General features: G+C 40.1%; 3 protein-coding genes across 4 annotated transcripts; 1 reads left to right on the top strand and 2 right to left on the bottom strand.

Annotated features, from left to right (window-relative positions):
• LOC121958566 (green-sensitive opsin-like) lies at positions 1 to 2,912 on the top strand. Its single transcript, XM_042507581.2, has 5 exons — positions 1 to 448; positions 668 to 836; positions 1,980 to 2,145; positions 2,259 to 2,498; positions 2,592 to 2,912. The coding sequence occupies exons 1-5, from the start codon at positions 64 to 66 to the stop codon at positions 2,688 to 2,690; spliced, it is 1,059 nt and encodes a 352-aa protein (XP_042363515.1). The 5' UTR covers positions 1 to 63; the 3' UTR covers positions 2,691 to 2,912.
• A 5,463-nt stretch (positions 2,913 to 8,375) lies between these two features.
• LOC121958575 (green-sensitive opsin-like) lies at positions 8,376 to 13,412 on the bottom strand. Its single transcript, XM_042507592.2, has 5 exons — positions 13,010 to 13,412; positions 12,721 to 12,889; positions 10,518 to 10,683; positions 9,938 to 10,177; positions 8,376 to 8,949 (listed from the first exon to the last, which is right to left on the bottom strand). Exons 1-5 carry the CDS (start codon positions 13,371 to 13,373, stop codon positions 8,851 to 8,853), a joined length of 1,038 nt encoding a protein of 345 aa, XP_042363526.2. The 5' UTR covers positions 13,374 to 13,412; the 3' UTR covers positions 8,376 to 8,850.
• A 4,977-nt stretch (positions 13,413 to 18,389) lies between these two features.
• On the bottom strand, positions 18,390 to 27,286 carry LOC121958586 (green-sensitive opsin). Of its 2 annotated transcripts, XM_088090269.1 has the most exons (6): positions 27,260 to 27,286; positions 20,666 to 21,023; positions 20,334 to 20,502; positions 19,455 to 19,620; positions 19,109 to 19,348; positions 18,390 to 18,873 (listed from the first exon to the last, which is right to left on the bottom strand). In XM_088090269.1, the coding sequence occupies exons 1-6, from the start codon at positions 27,284 to 27,286 to the stop codon at positions 18,775 to 18,777; spliced, it is 1,059 nt and encodes a 352-aa protein (XP_087946395.1). In that variant the 3' UTR covers positions 18,390 to 18,774. The 2 variants fall into 2 exon arrangements, with proteins under 2 accessions (XP_087946395.1, XP_042363539.1); XM_042507605.2 differs by lacking the exon at positions 27,260 to 27,286 and having other exon boundaries at positions 20,666 to 21,061.
• Between the last annotated feature and the right edge of the window lie 357 nt (positions 27,287 to 27,643).

Genomic DNA, 27,643 nt, shown 5'->3' on the forward strand with positions numbered 1-27,643 from the left:
GAGCTCACCAGCACTCCTGAGTGTTTATTTGAAGAAGCTCAGCAGAAAAACAGACCAGTGAAGATGGCATGGGACGGAGGAATCGAGCCCAATGGCACAGAGGGCCAGAATTTCTACATCCCCATGTCCAACAGGACTGGGATTGTGAGGAGTCCTTTTGAGTACCCACAGTACTATATGGTGGATCCCATGATATACAAGCTTCTAGCTTTCTACATGTTCTTCCTGATCTGCACTGGAACTCCCATCAACGGCCTGACATTGTTGGTCACAGCTCAGAACAAGAAGCTCCGGCAACCTCTAAATTACATTCTGGTCAACCTGGCTGTAGCTGGACTGATCATGTGCGCCTTTGGATTCACCATCACCATTACATCTGCTGTCAACGGCTACTTCATTCTCGGTGCAACTGCCTGCGCTGTTGAGGGATTCATGGCCACACTTGGAGGTATGAAGTCAACTTTATTCTTTTATACTGCTTGAACAGCTTTTTTTCAAAATTACCCTGAGTTTTCTAGAGCAGTTTTGATTGCATGAAACTTGATTTCATGCAGTCATATTTCAAGCAAGTCCAACCTGACATTGATTAAGATATCTGAACACACATCGGACATTCAGTCTAAACATCCAACAACCAAAGAGTTCTTGATGCCTTTGCTCTCTGCAGGTGAAGTCGCTCTCTGGTCACTGGTCGTCCTGGCTATTGAGAGATACATTGTCGTCTGCAAACCCATGGGAAGCTTCAAATTCACTGGAACTCACGCAGGAGCCGGAGTCCTTTTCACCTGGATCATGGCCATGGCTTGTGCTGCCCCTCCACTGGCTGGCTGGTCGAGGTAGTTCACACTTTTATTTGTCATTTTACTTACTTACTTGGCTTGTCTAAAGCCATTCATGTGGGAATACTGGGTAAAATCAGGAGTTCGAGACCTGGTTGACTTGACTGGAGACAGTGGAGTCTGAAAAGAATTACTCTGAAAAGAATAACTCCACAGCTACTGCCATATTAACGGTGGAGCATCACCATTTTGGAAACTAATGCGCTCAATCTCAAGGTTTTAAAACAGGTTGGGGAAAAAATTCGGCCGTGGTCAAAAAATTATATCTTGCTGCAGCACCAGTCACCAAGTGGCTGCAAGATTTGCTTAACTCAAAAAAACAATGGTTATCTATTGAGTGGCTGGTAGATTTTGGAATCCATCAGCCAAATCGGAAGGTGGACAGAAAAAGTTAATGTCAAACCCTGTCTTACTGTCATAAATACTCATAAAGAGCACACTCATATCTCCATCTTTTTTAAAATTCTGAACGGAGGCTTGAGGACTTAAAGTAAATTAGCACAGTTTGAGTTAATAATACCTGTTGGAGATATGAGAAAGCAAACAGGTATTTTGTCACACAGCATATGCTGTGCTCCCAAGTTTGAGATCTAGTTTTTCTAAGATGGTAAAAGTACAACTGATTAACACTACAACCCTTCTTGGTTTAATACCACAGCCTGCTATACTGATTAAACATTGGAGACTCTGGCTAAGTGCAGCCACAATAACTGGCTGAAGGAAGACTTTAAGACACTGTAAATCAATGTGGAACGAATGTTCAAAACGGCATCATATGAGAGGCTGACATATACATCATTAGGGGGAAAATGATGTATTAAAGAGGCTTTGGGGAACTTTCTTGGCCGTAAATAAAAGGCTGACTTAATTAAAGGGATCAAGTCCCTTATCTACAACACTGGATATGATGATATGATGATGGATGTGATGAAAAGCACAATACATATAAGAACATAATAAATATGACCTTAAATTTAAAAAAACTGACAATTAAGATTTGGAAACATCAAAAAACACTCAAACAAACCATTCAGGCTTCAAACAAAGACAGAAGTGTAGAGCGCAGAGTGCACAGAGCAGAGCTCGTTTTTTGACTAAATCTTACTGATTTACAATAATTTCTCTTATTACACCTTATAGGTACCTTCCTGAGGGCATGCAGTGCTCCTGCGGACCCGACTACTACACTCTGGCTCCAGGCTTCAACAACGAATCCTATGTCATATACATGTTTGTCGTCCACTTCTTCATTCCCGTCTTCCTCATTTTCTTCACTTATGGAAGCCTTGTGCTCACAGTCAAAGCTGTAAGTGAAATGTTTACCTCAGAGCTAAACCTCTGAGAAATACTCTGTAGTTGCTTGTCATGTAAAGGTCTTCGGTGAATACTGATGGTGTTTTCTGGTCTCAAACACTTTAGGCTGCAGCCCAGCAGCAGGAGTCAGAGTCTACCCAGAAAGCTGAGAGGGAAGTCACACGCATGTGCGTCTTGATGGTCATCGGGTTCCTGGTAGCCTGGGTGCCATATGCCTCTTTTGCTGGTTGGATCTTCATGAACAAAGGAGCTGCCTTCAGTGCTCTGACAGCAGCTATACCCGCCTTCTTTGCAAAGAGCTCAGCCCTGTATAATCCCGTTATCTACGTGCTGATGAACAAACAGGTTGGTTCATGTGAATTTATCTCTTGCATTTAAAATCACCAATATGCACATCACACGCTCATTATTTCAACACCTTTTTTGCACTTTTTTCAGTTCCGTAACTGCATGCTGACCACTATTGGAATGGGCGGCATGGTGGAGGATGAGACCTCAGTCTCTACCAGCAAGACAGAAGTGTCCTCTGTGTCTTAAACATAGACATTTTCATTACCTGGACATTTTACTTTCTACTGTCTCTTTGATCGGGAATAATCCTGGATGTGGACTGAGTGAACTTCAAGGATGTCTGGACTACTTGACCTGTGATGAACGGCTACAGCAACAAACTCATGAACTGCATCTTTCGTTTGAAGGATATTGCAAATTGTTTGTCATTTTGATGTGAATTCAAAATCATTGCAAGTATAATGGTAAGATCTGTTATGTACCTGGATGCTCACTTTATCTCCCCCTGCTGTCAGAGGCACAGCTGTCCCTAAAATGTTTCAGCTATTTGGAACAATTGAATCTACACAACATCCTTACAGAAAAATATTTGAATGCCACTATTTTTCTCTCTTTCTCTCTTGCATCAGCGGGAGCACATTTTGTACTGCATTTTCAAACTGAGCAATCTTGTACTCTGTATTTTTGCCACTTGTTGAGTTGGACATCATGAATTGTAAACATTGTATATATATATATATAAAAAAATCAAGTTAGTTAAATAAATGCATGCATGGAAATGTGTTGTCATATTGAGTTCATTTCAAACAACAGGCTGTTAATTGGTAGCCAAGACTAAAAAAAGGTGTTTAAATGGGATTAATGAAACTTACAGAGAAGCTTCTGTTTCTCCTGTTGATGATGTTCAGCGAAAGACTGGCTGATGGAGCGTCTCTTGTTAAAGTTTCTGCATCCTGCCTGTGGAGGCTGTCAGCTCCCACAAGAGGCACCATAGGATCATGTGGTTAGGGCTATTAGATTGCGGCACTGCAGAGACAAAAAAGAATATAGTAAAAGCTTGATCAGGTTAATCCAATTAACAAGGAATAGAGCAGGAATGCCAAACACCAGGCTGCTTTAAGTCTTGTTGGCCATGCAGATAAACTGGCTCAGAAAACAGTGCTTTATGTTGAAAGGACTTATTTGTAATCACTAGCCATCCTGTCCAAGCCTAATCTTATAACAGTAAACAGTCGTAAATAACGGCAACTCATAACTGAGAGCAGAGCAAGAACACAGCTGGTCAAAATAAGGGTGCTGTCTTATGATCCTCACATGTTGTGTTTTGTATAGTTTACTTTATAGCTCACTGAGCTCAGTTTTAGCTACGCCATAGTAACAAGAAAACAGCAACATCACACCATTTGAAAAGTTTATGCGAGCTATAAGCCTACAGTTTGTGTTGTCACAAAGTTACTAAAGATATGTTTCGGTAAATAGCCAACATTAGATATTACTTTCAAGAAGGTTAACTCTTTCTACTCTCCAAGAGCTGTTGTTTAAAAGCTATACCAGTATTTACTCTAGTTTTGCTCGTTATTACATCGCTTCTTTTCGGGAGCTGCTTGCGATGGGGGTGACTTTTATTTTCCTGGAGCTACTGCCACCGTTGTTTTTTTACACATCATATAATTCACTAAAACTCTTCATCCTCTCCAGCAGCACACTAGATGTCACAGTGACTCACTATCGCCTCTCAGGCCAGGATGTGTTATTACAGAAGGGACGGCCCGTCCCTGGCTGCCTGGCAGTGGATATCTCTGCAAAACAACACATGGGCTTCTTTGACATAATGCCAAAGGTGTTATTTCTTCACTTTCTGGTTATAGGGGTAGTTCATTTTTTGAATGCTTTAGATTAAAAATGATGTCCAGATATTACAAAATGTACATTTAACCCTTTGAAACTTAATTTATTACATGTGATTACTTTTTGATAAATGTTTGGTCAATAAAGCTGAAATATGTCCAGAAATAGACTGCCAAAAGAAAGCAACAGAATGAATGTCATAATCCATCCATCCATTTTCTTCTGCTTATCCGGGGTCGGGTTCGGTAAATCGAGAGCTTTGCCTTTCAGCTCAGCTCCCTCTTCACCACGACAGATCGGTGCCGAGTCAGCATTACTGCAGACGCTGCACCGATCCACCTGTCAATCTCCCGCTCCATCCATCCCTCACTCGTGAACAAGATCCCGAGGTACTTAAACTCCTCCACTTGGGGCAGGATCTCATCCCCAATCTGGAGAGGGCACTCCACCCTTTTACGGCTGAGAACCATGGCCTCGGATTTGGAGGTGTTGATTCTCATCCCGGCCACTTCACACTCGCCTGCGAACCGATCCAGTGAGAGCTGGAGGTCACGGCCTGATGAAGCCAACAGGACCACATCATCTGCAAAAAGCAGCGACTCAATCCTGAGGTCACCAAACCGGACCCCCTCAACACCCTGGCTGCGCCTAGAAATTCTGTCCATAAAAGTTATGAACAGGGCAGTCCTGGCGGAGTCCAACTCTCACCGGAAACGAGTTCGACTTACTGCTGGCAATGTGGACCAAGCTCTGGCACCGGTCATACAGGGAACGGATAGCCCATATCAGGGGGTCTGAAAGCCCATATTTCCAAAACCCCCCCACAAGACTCCCCGAGGGACACGGTCGAATGTCCTTCTCCAAGTCCACAAAACACATGTGGGCTGGTTTGGCAAATTCCTATGCACCCTCAAGGACCCTGCCAAGGGTCCAGAGCTGGTCCACAGTTCCACGACTGGGGCGAAAACCGCATTGCTCCTCCTGAATCCGGTGTTCGACTATCCGGTGGACCCTCCTCTCTAGTACCCCCGAACAGACCTTACCAGGGAGGCTGAGGAGTGTGATCCTCCTGTAGTTGGAAAACACCCTCTGGTCCCCCTTCTTAAAAAGAGGGACCGCCACCCCAGTCTGCCAGTCCAAGGGCACTGCCCTCGATGTCCACGCAATGTTGCAGAGTCGTGTCAACCACTACAGCCCCACAAAATCCAGGGCCTTGAGGAACTCCAGGTGGACCTCGTCCACCCCCAGGGCCCTGCCACCGAGGAGCTTTTTGACCACCTCGGCAACCTCAGCCCCAGAGATGGAGGAGCCCACCCCCGAGTCCCCAGGCACTGCTTCCTCACCGGAAGGCGTGACGGTGGGATTGAGGAGGTCTTCGAAGTATTCCTTCGAGTCGAGGTCAGCCTTCTGCAGCCGAGGATCGGACCGCCAAGGTCCCCGCCCAACTCATACGGCACAACTCATACAGCACCTGACCCCTATGGCCATGGGCAGGAGGTCCCATCTCGCCTCTTGGGGCTGTGCGTGGCCGGGCCCCATGGGTAAAGGCCTGGCCACCAGGCGTTGTCATCGAGCCCCACCCCCAGGCCTGGCTCCGGGGGGGGGGACTCTAGACCATATGTCTTGTTCATCATAAGGGTCTGGTGAGCTACACTTTGTCTGGTCCCTCCCTTAGAACCTGTTTGCCATGGGGGACCCTACCAGGGGCATAAAGCCCCCGACAACTGAGCTCCTAGGATCACTGGGACACGCAAACCCTTCCACCACGATAAGGTGGTAGTTTAGGCAGGGGTGAATGTCATAATCTACATATACATTTTTTTTTACTGAAAACAATATGTTTACACATAGTTATCACCAACATTTTGATGAATAACTGTAATTTAACTACCTTTTCATCAAGTATAATTTAAAGCTGTTACATTTAGTTTGTAATTTCTTACATGTATCTAGTAACTCCCCAACACTGGCAGTAACTGGGAGGTTATTGAAGGAAAATTCTTAGTTAATGGCCCAGTAATTGTAGAATATGGTCATGCAGAAAAAAACACTAACACATGCCTTAAAATACTAATGACTAATATAGAACCTGTATGATACTAATATGCATGCCTATAAGCAACTCGTTAACCCCTGGAAACCTGTTCAGACTGGTTTAAATTCATTCAAAAACATGGGCAGGAGGCAATGGGCAACTTCACAAGACATGACCCAAAAATGAGAAAGAAATTAGTCAAAAGTTACATGAAAATGAGCAAAGACAACTAAAAGACAATAATAAACAAGAAAATGCCACCCTTTTTTTTTTTTTTTTTGGTTTCCAGTAATTTTTAGGTCATTTTCTTGTCACCTTTGACCAGTTTCTTGAAATTTGCAGGGTAGTTCTTGTCAAACCAATACAGAATATACAGTCATATAGTGATCATATCTGGCATGTCAATAACAAGATATTATGTATTATTAAAATAGGGAATATTATTACAGGGCCAATGTTTAGTTTCACAGCGTTGCAGTATTGCAGACTTATTGCGTACAGTATTGCGTTTTTAGTATTGCAGTGTTAATCCACTGGAAATGTTTTTGGACCTTCCATGGCAGAGCTATAGTGCTGTAGTTCAAAGAAACTGTACTTGAGTGTGTTGTTGTAGTGTATGGTGCTCTGTAGCACCGACCAGAGGGGAGAAGCTGAAATGTCCACAGTGCTGGTAGTCTCGGTTTTTTCACACCTCTCAGATGGTGCTTAAGCCCAAGCAGGAGGGCAGGGTTGGACACGGAAAGAACATCCCCTGCTGGGCCTTTGTGACCTTAATATGTGTATGTAGTTATCTGGGGTACCTTTTACCTCTTCCAAATGATTTTTTGACTACATAATCCCAGTGACTTTTTACAGTATCTTTTGTAACTCTTATTAAGGTCAGTGACTGTTGACCTCTCAGTGTTAGCCAACTGTACTACTTCTTTTTTACTCTGTTATTAGGGTACAGCGGAGGTAATCTACTTATTAATGGCATGTACTAAGTTTTAAATTCACACCTTTTGATTGCTCTTCTTTTTTAGTTTGCCATTGTGGTTTTTTTTCAATTGATCCCTTCCTTGCGCCTGACCTACTTATAGTTGTAAAGAAAAAAATTAAACAAAATGAACTGTTTAACCACTGACACGGGGTTGGATGCATAAAACTTTAAAGCTTTGTGAATATTTTCAATGCAGTCATTTTTTTAAATATATATTTCTCTTCTCTGGCCTAAAAGTGATAAATAAAATTAAAGGGTGAGGAGCTATACATTTGTTATCTGCAAAGTTTTTGCTGTCTTACCATGATATAAATTGTCTGATAATGGCCAAAGTTTAAATCCATGGCAATATATTACTAAAAGATTTTTGCATTTATTAAAAGAAGTAAAAAATAAGGTATTTGATTTACTGGATTTACCTAAAATGTGCATCTGTCTAGTAATTTAATGAATTACGAATTACGAGAAATTTACTCAGTTCCTACATCTGTTTTACATATTTCCTTAATTCTATTTCTATTCCTTTCATGCTTTTGCTTTTTTTTGGTGTGGTTTTTTTTTAATTATTTAAATTATTTTATCTTGAAAATTTGCATCCTGCAGCATGTATTTTTGTTGTCCGCTTCAATTTTAATTTCAAGTCAATTTTATCTTATCTCTACCCAGGTTTTGTCTCACTCATGTTCAGCAGGACTATTCAGCTTTCTGTTGGTATATTTTCTTCTCAGTATCCTATTTTTCTCCTGTATCCTGCTTATATATACATATATATATATATATATATATATATATATATATATATATATATATATATACATATATATATATATACAACCATCACAAATGTTATTTGCCACATTTCTCTTTAGCACATTTTTTTGGAAATGTAATTTCATCACATAAAATCTGCGTTGTCTTGTTAGGGTTTTTTAAATTAAGAGCATGGCTCCCTTTAACTGATTCTTATTAGCAAACAAAGACCAGTGCAATACCATTTTTTTTAAGTCTCAGCTTTCAATTAAGATAAATTCAACTGTTAACATATTAAACAAAACAAAACAAAACAACCTTTTTTTTTCTTTTCATGCATGCATTTAATAACTTTTTTCTACACTTTCGGGTTTATAAAATATATACAGAATATTATGACAGAGGCCAACAGATATGCTAACCTCTCCATGTCATAAATATACAAAGATGATTCTCACCCACTCGCACATCCAAACATACCCATCACCATTGTTAAAAAACACCTCAGGTTGTGTTTCAGAGATGTTTTTTTTTCTTGTTTTTGCTTGATCCTTTTTCAGCTGAGATATGGCGCTGGAGTCCAGTTGTTGTCACAGACTCAAATTAAAAATGTGCACATTAAAAATGTGCACATTAAAAATGTTGCGATAGGCATGTTTTCTGAGATCAATGTCCATTTGTGGCAGAAAATATCATTCGCTGGTATCCATTCATTCATTTCAATTTCAAGACAGACATTCAAAACCAGGAAGACATCAGAAAAAAGAAGGTCGGGAGTTGTGAAGTTGTTGTTCTTAAGAGACAGAAGAGACTTCTGTCTTGCTGGTTGATACTGAGGTCTCATCCTCAACCATGCCTCCCATTCCAACTGTAGAAAGCATGCAGTTACGGAACTGGGAAGGAGAAAAGATGCAGTGGTTAGATATCAGACCAAAATTTAACTGTACAATTAACATTTTTAAGGAAGAATTCAGAATTGCAACATCTGTTTCATGAATACATGAGCACTAGTCTGAATAGTTTGCCTCTTCTGGTGCTTTCAGGCAATGCTGCAAATTCAGATCAGCTTAAAGCATCCCTATTTAGTATTTATAAGCTGTACACAAAACATTAAATCAGTGCGTATAACACACTTGAAGAGTGTGTGTTTTAAAGAAATGTTTACTTCTCTTAAATGAAGACATATTCAATATAATTACAGCTGGGTTCTACTATATTGTCATTCATTATGCTTATAAAGCAGCCTCCATATTTGAATGCCCACAGAAGGACATAAATGATAAATAAACACTTTTATCTGCATACTGCTACTTCATAGTGTGTTTGAAATGCTAAATAGGGGGACATAAGATAGGTAATCACAAAGTAAAATTTCCCTAGGGACAAAAAAATAGTCTTGAATCTTGAATGAGACTATATAAACTGTGACCAGCATCTTTAGTAAAGGTTAATATCTCATTTATGAATGCTTTATGCATTAATTATAATAAATCACTTTATTGGCAGGTTGTGGCTGGTGTCCATCTTTCTCCAAAAAAACACTTTACCAATTTACCAGTAACATTTATAATTTCAGATGAATTTTGTTGTTAGTTTATTGGAAAGTAGTAACTGCAGACTTAATGTTTATTTGCCTTTATTATTACAGTTATGCATTTGCGTTAGACAACTGTGGATCAAGTGGTTTATTTTCCTGGTGCCACAAAGTTTTGTTTTTTTTACCTTAATGGCTTATAATTGATCTATAGGGCATTAGCAAACAATTTATTTATAAGCTTGTGAACTGTTTATAAAGGGTGACTTATCATCCTTTGGTCAACCTCTCTTGAGGAGAGTTAGTTTCTGCAGTGAGGGGTCAACACCCAGTTGCAATAAACTCACCTGTTTGTTCATCAGCACATAGATAATGGGGTTGAACAATGCCGAGCTCTTGGAGAAAAAGGCAGGGATAGCCATGGCTGTGGCTGTGAAAGCAGCTCCCTTGTTGAAAAAGATCCATGCAGCAAAGCTAGCATATGGAGTCCAAGCCACCAGGAAGCCCAACACCATCAGGATGCACATACGTGTCACTTCCCTCTCAGCTTTCTGAGTGGATTCTGAGTCCTGCTGCTGAGCTGCGGCCTGAAATGTGTTGGAACAGAATGTCGGAAGGAGATTAGTAAAAAACACACACTCTGTACACTGAATTAATCCGTTTTCTTCCTATGTAGTTTTGCTTTTAAAATAATTTCTTACATTATAACAATGAAGACTGTAGCATTACTTTGGAAAAGTTATTAACATTTCAACAGTAATATTAAACAATCTAGCTTGTATAGAGCTTTTCTGTGTTGTTAAAGACACATTACAGAACAGAAAGGTGCAAAACTACTATTAAAATAATTGTAGGGTTTTTTAAAAACACAAAGAACAAGTAATAGTGTGATAGACTGATATTATAGTAAAGAGAAAAAAAACTTACAGCTTTGACTGTGAGCACAAGGCTGCCATAAGTGAAGAAAATGGTGCAAACTGGGAAGCAGAAGTGGCAGCAGAACATGTACATGACGTATGACTCATTGTTGAAGCCTACAGCCAGAGTGTAGTAGTCAGGTCCACATGAGCACTGCAGACCCTCGGGGATGTACCTGTGTGAGGACAGAGTGGGACAGCGGAGATAATCAACCCAAAGAGAATAATCGATTAGCTCTGGAAAGGAAACTTGCTGTGGTTTCTTTAGAGTACCACAGCAAGAGAATGTGTACAAAAGTACACATTCTCCAATATATTTTAAGATAAAGATAAACACTTTATAACAACACTTTTCTCACAGATTACTGTAATTTCAGAACTGATTCTTGCAATCGTTCTGCAAACAGCTCATTTTTCCAGCTGTGGAAAAAGTGCAGTGGTAGAATAGAACTGAATGCATAGGCATTCAAATAATTTAAGTACAATTTTGAGGTACAGTACTTTCACTTTATGCTACTTATACTTATGCTTTCAGAGAGAAATACACATTGGTTACTTTGCAAATTTCTATTTCAAATAAGAAACACATGATCAAGTTGTAAAACTGTTATTGTTACATTGTTACAGATTAAACAAAAAAATGGAAAAAAAATAGTTCAAATGAGTTCCACTTTAACCACCTGCAACATTAAAAAGCTTCTTATAAAAAAGTTATAATGGTCCACAGTCATAATATATAATCATAATATATAATGATAGAAAATGTGTTTCACAAGGTATGTTTACAATTGGTTCTTTAAAGCAACTACAAGGAAATGTATTTTTGTGTTGACTTTTGTGTCCCCTGTGCTACCTGGAATGAGGACTGCATTTCCCATAAGCACCACTGCTAAAACAGGCATTAAGATATAGAAATAGAAAGCATTTTCACTGATTATCTCATTTGATTATGTAGGTTATGTACAAGTATTAGTATTGAACTGAAACTGTTTCCTAGACAGTTAAAAACTCCATTTAGCTGATTGAAGGACATCTGAAGGGTATGGTAACAACTTTGAAGAAGCAGAATCTTGGATTTAAGTTTTTTTTTTCTTTTTATAGAGTTACTAGTTTGTGGCTTGTCTAAGTTTTACTGGTTCTAATCATTCCTGAGACATTGGGTTGCATGGTATTCACTGCAACAAAAAAAAAGAAAATCTGCATAGGGTTTTATTCAAGTAGGCTAGCTACTATTTTGTTGTTTGTGCTTCCGTACTTTGCATACATGTTCTTGATTCTACTTACTTTTACTTTCGTAATATTTTCAATGCTTATTAGTCAGATGTGGCAGGAGCAAGAAAGTAAATCTGGGAAAAAAAAGGTCCTTTGTTCTGGGCTAGAGCATATTTCTGTAGGTAGTTGGCACCTGCTCTTAACTGTGGTAATTACATAGGCAATATGCCAGGCAAAACTAAGCCAGCAGAATGCAGAGTGCACTTTGAGGAATCATCTTTAAAATATTGTGCTGCTTCACAATTTGCAAAGAAGATGTGTTGCCTTCAGATGACTGCGCATCAGTAAAGAGCTGTTATTCAGCGTGTATAAAGACATGTTAACTGACAGCATGTTAACAGCATCTGTCTACAGGAACTGTTGCAGGGTAAACTCAGTAGATTGGATCAAATTCAGGTCGGATCATGAACCCAAGTTGGATTAAACCGCACTGAAAGGCACAGGTGTGAAAATACCATGAGGTGTTAAAATACCCTAAGTCCATTAGTTAGGTGTTGTGCTTGAGCTTCCTGTTCATCTCTCTTCAGTTCCACTCAGACAAAGTAGAAGCTTTAAAAACCCCTTCAGAAAACAGAGAGTGATGTTGCCAATGCTAAATCCGCATTTTTATACAGTCTATGGTTGATATAGAAGACCCAAAACTAATATATTGCTGAAATTTGCATATATGTCATATTTTTAGATTTCCCAAGATTTTGGCATATGTCATTTTTGTCTCACTAAAAGCTGACTTGCATATTTCTGTAATTAAAAGATAGCTAGTTCTATCAAGTTCCTTCTGCCCATGCTTTAACAATTAGAGTCATCAAAGACTGGTTCATAAAACATGTGGGTATGTGAGTGTTTTAAGGCAGACCACAAAAATGTACAGCTATCCTTTAGTGTTTCTCTGTATGCTTCTGTTTTAGTGCGGGCACAGATGTTTAGCATGTGATATTTACCTGGACCAGCCAGCCAATGGAGGAGCGGCACAAGCCATGGCCATAATCCAGGTGAAAACGACTCCGGCTCCTGCGTGAGTTCCAGTGAATTTGAAGCTTCCCATGGGTTTGCAGACGACAATGTATCTCTCAACAGCCAGGACGACCAGTGACCAGAGAGCGACTTGACCTGTAAGAAGCAAAGACATGGTTGAAGTTGTGCTTTAAGCTTTGCAGTAGATATTTCAGGCCGTACTGTAAAAAACAACAATATGCATTCGCACTGTTACAAAAAATTCCTATAACATACCTCCCAGGGTAGCCATGAATCCCTCAACGGCACAACCCGTCGGTCCGAAAACAAAGTAGCCATTAATAGCAGTAACAAAGGTTATGGTGAATCCAAAGCAAACCATGACCAGTCCAGCAACGGCCAAGTTGACCAGGATGAAGTTGAGAGGTTGCCGGAGCTTCTTGTTCTGAGCTGTGACCACCAGAGTGAGGAAGTTGATGGGGAAGCCAGTGCAGATCAGGAAGAACATGTAGGCAGCCAGAAGCTTGAATTGGATTGGGTCTCCAAGGTAGTACTGTGGATATTCAAAAGGACTCCTCACAAGCCCCGTCCTGTTGTTCATGGGGATGTAGAAATTCTTGCCCTCTGTGCCGTTCTCCATCTTGCTTGTGTTGAGAGGACTGTCTGTGGTTTGTCACAGTGTTAAACCCCTTTGCAGCTGAACTTGGGTGAAGCTTTATACTGTCCAAAAGGTGGATTAGGTGAGGATTGAGAATAAGTCTTTCCTGTAATCCTCAGTAATTCATCTTATTAACACGGATAGTCATTACCTTGTCGAGGTGTGGAGCCTAATTATGCAAGTGTCAAAATCCGTTTTCTCCTGTTTGTTCCTTCGTTTATTTTTTTAAATGTCTGTCACAGTTTTAAACTGAAAATGTCAAATCTATCTGGAGAAATATAAAAATCTCCGCTCAGGAGAAACAAAGACTTTCTCTTTCTTTCTAACTTTTATATTGTGAATCATCATATGCTACATACAACTGACGACTGCTCACACATTCAAGTAATTACCAATTAATTATTAATAAATAGTGTCCAACCTAGTAGATTCTCGAAATTTTTTAACCTGTTCCCTTATTGTTTTTTGAAACGACTTTTTTTCTAAACAAATAGTAGAAAGTCAATCTAATTTCTAATCATTAACATTTTTAGAAAGGTTGTTTGGGTGTTATATTTTGGATGCTTTAAAGCTGTGATTGATGACTTTACAAAAAAATATTCTGTTTGTATTTGCTGAAACATCCATTATATTCACACAGCACTAAAGAACACAGATAATCTGTGGAAAAAAATCCTGTTCCCCTGATCTATTAGCTTGTACCATTTCTAATGGCATTACTGCACATGGACGAAAGCAACCAATAAAAGCAGGGGAGTCTCTGAGGCATCTGGCAATCATGAACTGCCCAGTTTGCCAGCTGTGATGGACATTATTGACAGATGCGATAGAGACTACTTGGCTCTGATTGGTAGTTTTTAGTGACTTGCATTCAATTCTATTAGAAGCAGCAGGATGAGAAAGATGAACATCATTCTTTTCCAGATTATCTGTCTGATGTACTTTTTTGAAATATCGAGACAGTATCAGGAAATAGAAAAAAAAATGGTAAAAGTCAGCAACTGTAGCTGTAACACACAGTATGTAAGGGGTGTATCACCAGAGCTGCTGCATGCTCTCCCACCAGTCAAGTGGTCTCCTTGGTAGGAAGTGAGGCAGAGAGACTGCAGGGTGCGCTAGCTGGCTTGCTTATGTAATTTATCTTGTCTCATTCGGGGTCAGTTGAACACAGAGAACGAAACAAGGAGGGGCTGAAACTAGATCATCCATTTTTGGCAGTAAATGTTGATATTGTGGTACCTGCTAAAAACAAGGGCACATATTTTATTTTAACATTGCAAGGACACACATAAAGTCAAGGGTCTGGGGATCCTCTCTGTGGAATTTTTTTGCATCCAACATTTTTTTTCACAGTTTTAATGGATTTTTATGGACCAATTTATTGTGAATATGACTTAATTTGTGTAAAGGAAAACACAAAATTAAGGCAGCAGGTCACCATTATAAATATAAAAAATATGCAATGAGGCTCTAAGGCATATGGTAGTCCTTTCAAATATGTATTATCAAGCATAGTAATATGTATGTAGTATTATGTAGTAATATATTAATACCATGATGAGCAGTTAAAGCCAGGTCATAGTGTCAGTGTTATAAAAATGATATGTTTCTGTAGTTAAATACACACTGTGAACATCCACAGAGAGACTTTGTATGCTTTTGCACAGCTACGGGTAAAAACTCTATCTCCTAACTCTATCTCCTCCCAGGCGCCAGGCAGGGGCAGCAATGCTTATTGCCCCCAGGCTCAGTGCCTGTATGTTGTATGTCAGTGGACCAGCTCTGGACCCTTGACAGGGTCCTTGAGGGTGCATGGGAGTTTTCCTAACCAGTCCACATGTGCTTTGTGGAGAAGGCATTTGACCGTGTCCCTCGGGGAGTCCTGTGGGGGGTTCTATGAGAGTACAGGGTATCGGACCCCCTGATACGGGCCGTCCGTTCCCTGTACGATCGGTGCCAGAGCTTGGTCCGCATTGCTGGCAGTAAGTTGGACTCATTTCCAGTGAGGGTTGGACTCTGCCAGGGCTGCCCTTTGTCACCGATTCTGTTCTGAACTTTTATGGACTTATAGGCGAAGCCAGGGCGTTGAGAGGGTCCGGTTTGGTGACCTGAATGGGTCACTGCTTTTTGCAGATGATCCGGTCCGGTTGGCTTCATCAGGCCGTGACCTTCAGCTCTTACTGGATCGCTTCACAGCCGAGTGTGAAGCAGCTGGGATGAGAATCAGCACCTCCAAATCCGAGGCCATGGTTCTCAGCCGGAAAAGGATGGAGTGCCCTCTCCAGATCGGGGAAGAGATCCTGCCCCAAGTGGAGGAGTCTAAGTACCTCAGGGTCTTGTTACGAGTGAGGGAAGGATGGAGCTGGAGATTGACAGGCGGATTGTTGCATCTGCAGTAATGCAGAGTCTGCACTGATCTGTTGTGGGGAAGAGGGAGCTAAGCCGAAAGGCAAAGCTCTCGATTTACTGGTCGATCTTCCTTCCTACCCTCACCTATGGTCATGAGATTTGGGTAGTGACCGAAAGAACAAGATCACAGGTACAATCGGCTGACATTAGTTTCCTCCGTAGGGTGGCTGGGCTCCCCCTTAGAGATAGGGTGAGAAGCTCGGTCATCCGGGAGGAGCTCGGAGTAGAGCTGCTGCTCCTCCGTGTTGAGAAGAGCCAGATGAGGTGGCTCGGGCATCTAATTAGGATGCCTCTCGGACGCCTCCCTGGTGAGGTGTTCAGGGTATGTGCCAGCGGTAGGAGACCCCGGGGAAGACCAGGACACGCTGGGGAGACTACGTCTCTCAGCTGGCCTGGGAACGCCCCGGGATCCCCGGGAAGAGCTGGACGAAGTGGCCAGGGAGAGGGAAGTCTGGTGTAACCCAGGTGACAAATCTTGTTATCTCTCGCGATACTTCCGTCTATCGATATCGCGGGGTGGTCACCTGAACCAGCTGACCAATTGTAATGAAGTGTGTGGGTGACGTCATACGGTCACGAGGGTCGGCGCGACCAACCGCGTCCGATTACTATGCCGCGGTAGTTCAGTCTGGGTAGGAGCAGTGGGGAGGCTGCACACACCACAAGCTACAGGTCTGTACAAATGCAATTTCGGTATTTTACGCACTTGAATAACAGTTGGCATTACATGGGGCATTTGTCTTAACTTGTAGGAGTTCCCTACCGCGCTTATACCCGTGACGAATGAGTGTGTGAAGCACAAACTGGACCGGGTGAGTCAATTGTTTGTTATATGCCAACGTTAGCTTAGCCGACGCCATTCATTCTAATGACACGGTTAGCTTGGTTTGATTGACTGACAACGTGCCTGGTTTTCTTAAAATGTAACACACACATGATGAAATGATGAACGAATGTCATGGAAATATATTGCTGTTATAGGAGTTTTTAAACCTGTTAAGCATTTGTTTAAGCACTGATTATTATTGATTGATTTGATACTGCATGACACTGCATTTGATAGAGCACGTCTACCAGACAATTTTACATGTATTTATGACTTGTTATTATGATGATTGGCTATTGTGAAGCAAACTGTAGTACAGCTAGTACTATGGGTAAGGTATATGTGCACATTAGAGTTTCTATTTTAACAATGTACATTGTAACTGATGTGAGCTGTGGCCCTGTTCTCAGGACCAGGTTCAAGATGATGATGGCGAGCTAGTGGAACAGGCCTAGAGCCTAATTATCGGTGCATCGTTGAGCATCATCCTCCTCCTGCCGGACCGGTAGGGGCTCCTTGTAGCCGAGATAAGATCTCTCACTCAACTTGCCTTGGCCCATTGCTCACCCCCCCCACAACCACATTTTTCCACGAACTCTCTCTCTCAACAATACTCCTCAAACCCAGACGTGGGTTTTTGAATGAACTATGGGTGGGCTCGAGGGCTAGGACTATGTAGTGTTCCTGTGAGCACGGGATCCCAGAGACTGAACTTGTCGATTCTTGTGTGTTATTGTCATTTGGTTTTGGTTTTTGTTATTGTGCCTAAGAACTATGTGCACATGAGAGTGATTGAAAACTATCTTACCTTGAGTGGCCATTCGTACGCACTGTATATAATTGCACTTTTACTTATAATTGCACGTTATTCTTTTCTTATATATGGTACCATTCACCAGCAAGTCAAGTCTCCTGTCTACTCTCTCCCTGAGCGAACTCTAAACTTCTGATTTCTAGCCTACTCCAACTCGTTCCTGTGTTACACAACCTACAATGTAATAATACTATCAATTGGTAAACAAACAGTATTATTTAGTCTTGGCATTTTGACACAGTTGCTACACTGGGATTCCCTGCATAGGCTGCTGCCCCCACGACCCGACCCAGGATAAACGGTAGAAAATGGATGGATGGATGGACTTCACCTTTTAATAAAGACATTTTACACTTAACTGATAACTAAGTATTTATGGGGCTGGGCTAGACATTAGATTTAAGAAAACTGACAGAATTTACTTTGTTGGACACACTAGGTGTAAAGAGTGTTTTAATTTGTATTTCCTTTTCACCACCTTTAGGACAGTAGGTTTTCATTTCCACTTTTGATTTTAGTAGATAAGATTAGCAGCTCTTGTTTGGAAGAGCCCCTTTTTTATATACCTTTATTTATTTGATATGAATAGCACCTACAACCCATTTTCCTTGTTAGTTTTGCCTTTCATTTTGTTTGTCACTGTAAGCCTAACTTCCTTTCTTAATAAATAACTTTACCAAAAACATCTTGTTTCATAATGCTTCCCTTATCCTTCACAAGCTGGGTCGTAACAGTAGTATTTAAAGTAAAAGATCTCAATAATTCCTCCACCAGGGATGTACAGACAGAAAAGGACAAAAGATGCTGTTTTAATAAAAGCTGTTTTAGAAATAAAAAAATAAACAGACACATTTGGATGCATGCATTTATTTACCTACATTTACAATGTCATAAGCATTTATAAAATATATTTACAATTGGCCAAGAAAATTATTTCTGACCCCCCCAAAAAGCGTTTCAATATAGCAGAACAAAATAAATGCTTTTATGAAGATGATGTTAGGAATAAAAAAAATAGCTCCATGCACTCTTTGGGGCCAGCTGGAGTGGTTTCCTGATAACAAAGCACATTCTGTTTACTGGCTGTGAGAAGAAATGCTCCTTTATTTGAACAGCAGAATTACCTGGTACTGTTTGCTGTAAAAAAAAATAAAAATAAATAAAACTAGTGCTTTGCATACAGTGCAAGTGTTATCATACTCTTCCCAATAGGTGACTTGATTGCAGTATTTCTTGGAGGCCCTACCATATGTAACCAAGCGATTCCAAACTCTGTATACTTGTTATAAGTCCATGTGAAAAAAGCTATTAGACTTGTCGAGATCCGTCTGTGTTTAGGAAACAGAGGACACTTCTGTCTTGCTGGTTGACATTGAGGACTCATCCTCCACCATGCCACCCATTCCAATAGTGCTCAGCATGCAGTTACGGAACTGGAAAACAACAAAGTGCAGTTGAAAAATTAAGTTTCACTGGATGCTGAACAAAAACTAACAACACTGTAATACATTTAGGATAAAAAAAGAAAAAATATGGTTAATAGCACAATATATGGTATTATTAATGTACTTGTCAAAAAATACAACCCCTCCTTTGAAACCTTTCAATATATATCTGATATAAACAGATAATAGGTTTTAAAGTGAAGTGTTATTGGTTATACCATACCTGTTTGTTCATCAGCACATAGATAATAGGGTTGAACAATGCTGAGCTCTTTGAGAAGAAGGCAGGGATAGCCATGGCTGTGGCTGAGAAAGCAGCTCCCTTGTTGAAAAAGATCCATGCAGCAAAGCTAGCATATGGAGTCCAAGCCACCAAGAAGCCCAACACCATCAGGATGCACATACGTGTCACTTCCTTCTCAGCTTTTTGAGTAGATACAGAGTCCTGCTGCTGAGCTGCAGCCTAAAAAAATGACTCAGCATTAGGTATCTAATAACCTGTTATACTGATAAGCTAAAAAATCTACAACTGTACAAAAGCAGTCTTGTTAGATACATAGATCTCTTACCGCCTTCACTGTGCACACTAAGTTTCCATAGGTGAAGAAGATGGTGAAGACGGGAACACAGAAGTGGCAGGTGAACATGTACATAACAAATGATTCGTTGTTGTAGCCTGGGGCCATGGTGTAATAGTCAGGTCCGCAGGAAACCTGAATACCCTCAGGAATGTACCTGCAAATGCAAAACGTTCAGTGTGGGATGCATCATGTAAAATGTTAACATTATATATTGCAACCTTTTAGTGTTAAATAGTTAAGAAGAAAACAGGCAAGGTTATTCAGAACCTTCCACAGCAGTTTAAAGCAAGACTGTAATCATGCAACATAGCAATCGAGCCAGGTTAAGAGCAAATTACAGTTACATTGAAATAAAGTTACACTGAAAGCTCTGACGCTAACCCAATGATTTCACTTCGTGATACACCCCGAAGATGCTTGTTGGAGCTAAGAGAGTTTGAAGGAGTGCTGCTGTATGTATCTTTTTTGTTTGTTTGTTTGTTTGTTTGATTGTTAAGGTTTTTTGTTTTTCTTTACATTCTGGGTTTTCCTCTTTGGGAAGGACAGTTGATTGTTGAGTCTCATCCCCAGATAGTCAAATACACCAAACCTGTGTTATAACCATACAGTAAAGAGAGCATTTGTATTCCTGTAATACTTAGGGAGTATGCTTCATCAAATCTACTGGATGTTTTCAAAAGCCAGTTTGGCTGAGGTGGGTGTTTGTTTACCTGTGTGATCATTTGACTGCTGCTGTTGTATCCCTACTTTAGCAGAGCAACATCACCAGATCCCAAGTCCAAGCAAATGGGTTGGTGAGCAAAACATTTGCAGACCAAACAGAACAAGATGACAGAAATGGTCATGAGATCCCTTTTGGGGAATTACCTTGACCAGCCAACAAGAGGAGGAACAGCACAGGAGGAAGCCATGATCCAGGTGAATGCACAACCTGCTCCAGCATGGGTGGCTGTGAATTTGAAACTACCCATGGGTTTGCAGACCACAATGTATCTCTCAACAGCGAGGACCACAAGAGACCACAGAGACACTTGACCTGTTGATGAAAAAAAGAGAATAAAGTTGTGATGAGAATCTTCGAATCGTGTCATCTGTTATATCGGCTTATAGCCCAGTCTTACAGCTTTAAAAAATTTACAGAACTATATTCAGTACAGTTTCTTTATGCAATAATGGCAAAGAATTATCCTGAAGTTTACCTCCAAGTGTAGCCATGAATCCCTCAATAGCACATCCCAAGGGTCCCAGGGAGAAATAGCCAACGAGAGAAGAATAAAAGCTGACTGTGAACCCAAATAAGACCATGATCAGTCCAGCAACAGCCAGGTTGACCAGGATGAAGTTGAGAGGTTGCCGGAGCTTCTTGTTCTGAGCTGTGACTAGCAGAGTGAGGAAGTTGATGGGGAAGCCAGTGCAGATCAGGAAGAACATGTAGAGCGCCAGCAGTTTGAAGAACCATGGATCTGCCAAATAATACTGTGTATACTCAAAAGGATTTCTCACAAGCCCCGTCCTGTTGTTCATAGGGATGTAGAAGTTCTTGCCCTCAGTGCCGTTCTCCATGTTTGAAAATTAGGCTTTGTATCAGCAGAGTGGAATACACGTGGAGCCCTGACGATAAGGTCAGGGGTCTGAAACAGCAGCAACTGTTATATAGCCCTCAGGGGCAGACTCACAATGGATCAAGAAGATTAGCAAAGAGGATTGGCATGAGAATTCAGCTCATAATCTCTCAGCATATCATTCTTTGCCCAACTAAGAAGATGTTGTTTTTGTGCATGTTTCATCTTCGGAACCATGGACATCACAAGATCACAAAGTTTACTTAAGATTTAACAGAGATCTTTTATATCTTTTTTTTTTACTGCACACTTCTTTACCTATTTTCTGCCATTAAAAAATAGCAGAATATTTCTTGTTTTAAATACAAAATCCCGTCAATATGTCCAATTTTATTTGACCAAAACATTACTGGTCACTCTGACTGAAACCTTTCATTTGATTAGCTCAACCATTTAGGTTAAGTGACAAGCCAGTTATTTAATGGGATTTCAGAGTGCAGGTAATTGGTCATATTAAAGCTACGCTGCAGTTGTAATTGTACTATAGAAGAAGACAGGATGCTTTTCATTTTTCAGACAAAAACAATAGATTTTAGCCAGGTACTGATTGAAAATGGTTAAGGTAAAGTGATAACTTAGGGATAAAGTTGTGTATCGCATGCATGGCATTAAACACAGACATTGTACCACTAAAATGCTGGATCTTTCCATTTATAATCAGATGCCAGCCATATAGATGCTCACTGTAAGAAATATTGTTTTGTCCTCACATATAACCATTTGTCACCTATGAGTACAGTTTCAGTGTTGGAGTAAGATGTATTAATTAAAGACTTGTTTAATATTTCAGACCAAATAAGCAAACAAGCTCCCCAAATTTTAAAGATGCAAATATTTTGACTTTGTTTACTCAACAAATGCCTTAAAGATTCTTACATTCATTTGCATTTGCAGCATTAGTTGTGACCTCTCTTTTTCATCTTGAGCCTCAGTGACTCTTTTTTTATAACACTTGCAGGAACCAGATTTGATGCATGTATTAACTATAAAGAAACTGAACTGAAAACTGAAAGAAAACAAAACTAGAAGCATTGCCTTGGCTAGTATGGATAGAAATGCACTGCAGCTCAAGTCTGCGACATGAGGGAAGGGGGAATGGCTGCTCACACAACTAACCATCTAACAGTCTTTAACACCATATATAACTCATATCTTAATTTCATTTTCATAAACATTTACAGCATTATTAGAGTAAGAAAATATATAAAACTGTAAAAATGATATTATAACAGCACCTTGACCTTGACTTTCTCCAGGATAATAGTTTATTTGAGGACTTTCAGTCAGGTTTCAGAGTTCATCATAGTACAGAGACAGCATTAGTAAAAATTAATATAATATCTTTTGACTCCCATATAAAACAAACCTCAATGACTGCTTTCTTTCACTTGCGTAACATCGCAAAAATTTGACATATCCTGTCCCAAACAGATGCTGAAAAATTAGTATGGGCATTTTTCACTTCTAGGCTGGATTACTGTCACTCCCTATTATTCGGTTGCCCCAGTAAATCTCAGTCTCTCCAACTGGTGCAGAATGCTGCTGCACGTGTTCTAATGGGAACCAAGAAAAGGCACCATATTTCTCCTGTTTTAGCTTCTTTGCTATCTGTCGCAGCTCATAGTTCCTTACCCACCCTCAAGATCACTGTGCTCTGAAAACACAAGGTTACTTATGGTTCCTAAAGTCACCAAAAATAGGACGGGAGCCAGAGCTTTCAGCTATCATGCTCCTCTTTTATGGAACCATCTTCCAGTTTCGGTACGGCAGGCAGACACTGTTTCCACTTTTAAGACTTGGTAGACTTAAGACCTTCTTCTTTGATAAAACTTATAATGAGAGCTGGCTCAGGCTGCCTGGACCAGCCCCTAGTTAGGCTGACATAGGTTTAATCTGGGGTGGGACTTTCTATGATACACTGAGCTCCTTTTCCTTCTCTTACTCCCTCCATCTAAAAAGCGCTTATGTCTGTTTACTGCATTACGCTTACTGTATTGCGCTAACTTTGTTTCCTCTCCGGAGCATTCCTGGTCCCTTGTCTCCTAGTTTTCCCAGATCCTGGCAGCAACCTTGGCTGTGCTTGAGTGTGGTGATAGCTGTGCTGGTAGTGTGATCCTGCCTTTGGTCGTGCTCGTGCTGTGGCTGCACTGATATGTACCCCCGGCTTGCCCTGATTGTGGCCTTGGTTTTGCAATTGCTGTGGTCCTGCCTGCAGCTATGCCTGTGTAGTGGGTCCTGGTTGTGCCAATGCCGTGATCGTGCTTGATGCAACCCTCTACTGTTATTACTACTACTACTGTTATTATGGGCCACGCCTCCACTATCAAAACAACCACAATATTATCAGAGTACATTTAGTAATTTTACACCTATCGTTACTGTAATATGACATGCGTCTGTTTCCAATTATTACTGTGCATCTCTCCCCCTCTTCCCCTCTCTCTTTCTCTTTCCTTTTTGTCATGATTGTATTTCAACTGTTATTTACAACATCTATTGCTCGTCTGTCCGTCCTGGAAGAGGGATCCCTCATCATCCTCTCTTTCAGCTCAGCCGCTCTTTCTGAGGTTTTTTCCTTTTTTTTTTGTCCCGTTACAGGGATTCTTTTTTGGGAGTTTTTCCTTAGGTGATGTAAGGGTCTAAGGGCAGAGGGATGTTGTACGCTGTAAAGTCCTCTGAAGCAAACTGTGTTTTGTGAAAATGGGCTTTACAAATAAAAGTGACTTGACTTGACTTGACAAAAGGAAACGATGGGGGTGGCTGCGGCTCTGGAGCTTAAGAGAGGAGTATTCAGTCAAAAGATCAACGGTTCCGTCTACAGCTCCTACAGTCTGCATGTCAAAGTGTCATTGGGCAAGATACTGAAGGCTAAATTTTTGTAAATGTGTGTCTGTGATTAAATGAGGAGTAGGTGGCACCTTGTTTAGCATGTGAGTGGGTTAATGTAGCACGTTAGTGTACAAGCACTTACAGTGATCGGAAGGCTTGAACAGTGCTCTACAAATGCATGTCCATTTACCAAAAGAACACACTTCCTGTGAAATGGCATTTTCCAAGTTTTAACAGAGAAACTTTAATTGCTATTTTTCCTCATGTGATGAAAGGAGAAGTTACCACATGTGTCACTATGCCACAGTACTGCCTGCTACGCGGGCTTGTGTTCAATATAACGCAGAGCGGCAACATTTTTCAAGTTTTTTCGCCTAATTTGGGGTGCCCTGTTTCCTCTGAACTGCAGTCTTTGTCTCTGCAAACTCAACTCTTGTCCTTGAGGAAGACATGAGCTACCTCTGTTACACACAGAGTCACCAACTGCCATTTGTCAGCAGTGAGCTTCACAAGAAATCACAATGCAGATTTACTCTACCAACCCCCATCCACCAAGTCACACATCCACTAAGCTTCCCAGTCAACTATTGGGAGTTGCTGCGCTTTGGGCCTGCCCAAGTTTTAATTAGTTAACTGTTTTTTGTGTGGAGGGTAGGCTATTAAATCTGCCTGATGCACAAGTACATTTAATAATTATTTTCCTCCTTCAGTGTTTGAGCTACGAGGGTACTGGATTTGTCTTTTGGCTTTGGCTTTCATTTAGTCCACATAAGGTTAAGTGAAACCTAACCTGGCTTGAGAATGCCAGGTGCAGAATAATCCCAGACTCCACTAACAGGTGTAAAGTTTAATTAACAACACACACACAAGTTAAAAGAATACTACATGGTCAGCCGTGCCTGCATACTGTGTGATAATTGAGACTGCACTAATCCATTTATTGAGATGGCAGAGGTGTTGAGTCCTCCAGCAGATAATGAGGATTGCGTTCTCATTTAATTAGACCAGGGAGAGCCCATTACCTCAGTATTATCATTTGACCTAAAATGGTTTAAGTTGATTGTAAGCAAATTGCTAAGGATTCAAGTTTACTCTCAGATAAAGACATGTTGTTTTTATTAATGATCCCAGATTTCCTGAGGCACTCTGAAACACTACCAGGCTGGGCCAGAGTTTGCATTAAAGACTTATGAATGACTACAGCTAAACGCAGTGACATTTAGGTGAAGCAACTGACGATAACCCTGTCCTTTTCACTTACTACAGCCTGTTAGCAGTGGTGTAACTTAACAAGGTAATGAGACTTTGTCACAGTATATATAGGCATATTTGTTGGGAGTATCTGTACTTGAGTTTTTATATTTCTGTTAACTTTCACTTTTACTCCACTATATTTCCTAAAGTATACTTTTACTCTTCTACATTTCCCCTTACCACTTTAGTGACTTACTGAGCAGAGGAGGGGACAGACAGACAGACGAAAGAAGGAATGAAAAACTGGATTAAGTTGTAAAAAAAAAAAAAAAAAAATCTAATTTTCCTTCAAGTGTATTTGCTCCGTTCTAAAGGTGGTGTACATGATAAATAAATAAAAAAAACTTTCCCTCCAATAATTCTGAAATAATGACTGTGAACTTTTTACCACCATTAACACCATTTACTTGTACTTTTGCTTTCAATGTTTAGGTACATTTAATATCATAATTACTTGTTGATACCTAAGTACAGTAAATATCAGATACTTTAAGACTTTTACTCAAGTAATATTCTAATAGGTGACTTTAACTTCTACCAAAGTCATTTTCTGGGACAGTTTCTGCACTCTTAGTATTTCTCCACTGCAATATTTCTTTCAGAACCTTTGCCCAACATTGCCTGTTAGTGTTGTATAATACATATATTGCCTGAAATTAGAGTGAAATATGATTTATTAATGATGTCATGATGATATTTTTTGCAGCATATGACAACAATTTAATCAAATATTGATGCAAGACAGGTCCATTGAAATACAAGTTCTTTTTTTATGTGAGGTGACGGCAGGATAATCAGTTTGACCTGTTTTCCATAATAAAGCTATTTCACATCCTCAACACATTCATTAATTATCCGGTGCACATCCTGGACAGGTCACCAGACTATCACGGGACAGATAAACAGAGACAGGAAACCATATACCATCACAATCAAACCAATTTGACCAACCAGGGACTGTGGTTGCAAATAGGATAAAAAAAACCCTGTATGCAACACATTAGTGATTTGTTGTCGAATGTGTTACTATGTTCATTGCATACCATGCAATACATAATAGCATTACAAGGAATATAATAAAAGAAAAACTACAGTACCAGTGACCATCGAGTGCCCTAGGGATGACATTTTTCTGCGGGCCAATGTGGAAGTTACCTTTGCCCTGGTTACCCCATTAAAAAAAGCCTATGGGATTTTTCCAACAGAAAATAAACTCTGTGACAAACAAACATTGATAGACACTTAACTGTTTTATTCTGCATGATTATCTTCACAAATAAACACCACTTTTAGGATTTTTGAGGCCTAAATACAATCGCCAGAAGTAAAAAACTAAATGAAGTACACCATGGTCGCATGTTTAGATGTCATCACAACAAGACTGTCTGTTTGTGTGCTAAATACAGTTCAGTTTTGAGACATAAAAGTTAAGTTCTTATTTGAGCAACCTCAAATAAACTGACTACTTTTTATGTTACATTAATCATGATTACTTATTTGAGTTAGCAGGTTACTTACAGAACAGTTGTGTTTTTGAAGGACGAAGCAAGACTCCATTTTAAAAGGTTGACTGGTCAAATTTAGGAAGTTGTGTCTTTTCTTTGTTTGCTTGTGTCTAATGACATGGTTGACATGGGCTGTATAAAAATGGACATTGCCACCGTGACGTCTCTAATTGGTTTGTGGACTCCTGTTTTTAAGGCTCAAGATGGGCCATCAGCATTTTTTGAAAATCAGGAAAAAAAATTCTACATAAAACACATGTAAATGGTCATGCTGACTAATTATTAGCAGTTCGAACAAAACTGGAAGTTTAAACACAATGTCAATATCTGCATCTCATAAATTCCATAATAAGTTAAATAGGTTTCTAGCACCTGTGGTTCCCTCGTCTCACAGTCAATCAGTTTTTTTAATTGGTTATATGCCTGAAATAAGGTCTGTGGTTAAGAGAAGAGACTTCACCTTTCGTTCTAAAACATAAATCACTAAAATAAATACCTCACACCCAAACACTGAAGCTTCTTGGGTCTTAAAAAAGGCAGATGCTAACAAGCAGCTAAATGAGACTACAGAACATCATTACGCCTCCTGTGTAACACCACACCACGCCATGTTGAAAACACCTTTACAGTCTAGTTGTGGTGACGACGTTTAAGTATGCCACCATAGTGCACTTTGTTTATAGCCTCACATTTGCTTTTTACTTCTGACCTTTGCATTTCGGTTCAAAAATCCGAGAAGTGGCGTTAATTTGTGAAGATTATGTTGCTGAAGAAAGTTTTTAATGTGCTAATTTGTCACACTACCAAGTTTTTTGGACTGATTTTATTTTTAATTTTGATAAAAAAATATAAAAATGCATATTAATATAACAAAAAGAAAGAAATGTCCACAAAAAAACGAATTCGAGAAATAGTCAAACATACTTATGGTCTTCAGAGACATAATGAAGCAATCCTCATTCACAAG

This window comes from Plectropomus leopardus, chromosome 2 (assembly GCF_026936395.1).
Source record: "Plectropomus leopardus strain MGB_pleo_1.0 chromosome 2, ASM2693639v1, whole genome shotgun sequence".
Lineage (NCBI taxonomy): Eukaryota > Metazoa > Chordata > Actinopteri > Perciformes > Serranidae > Plectropomus > Plectropomus leopardus.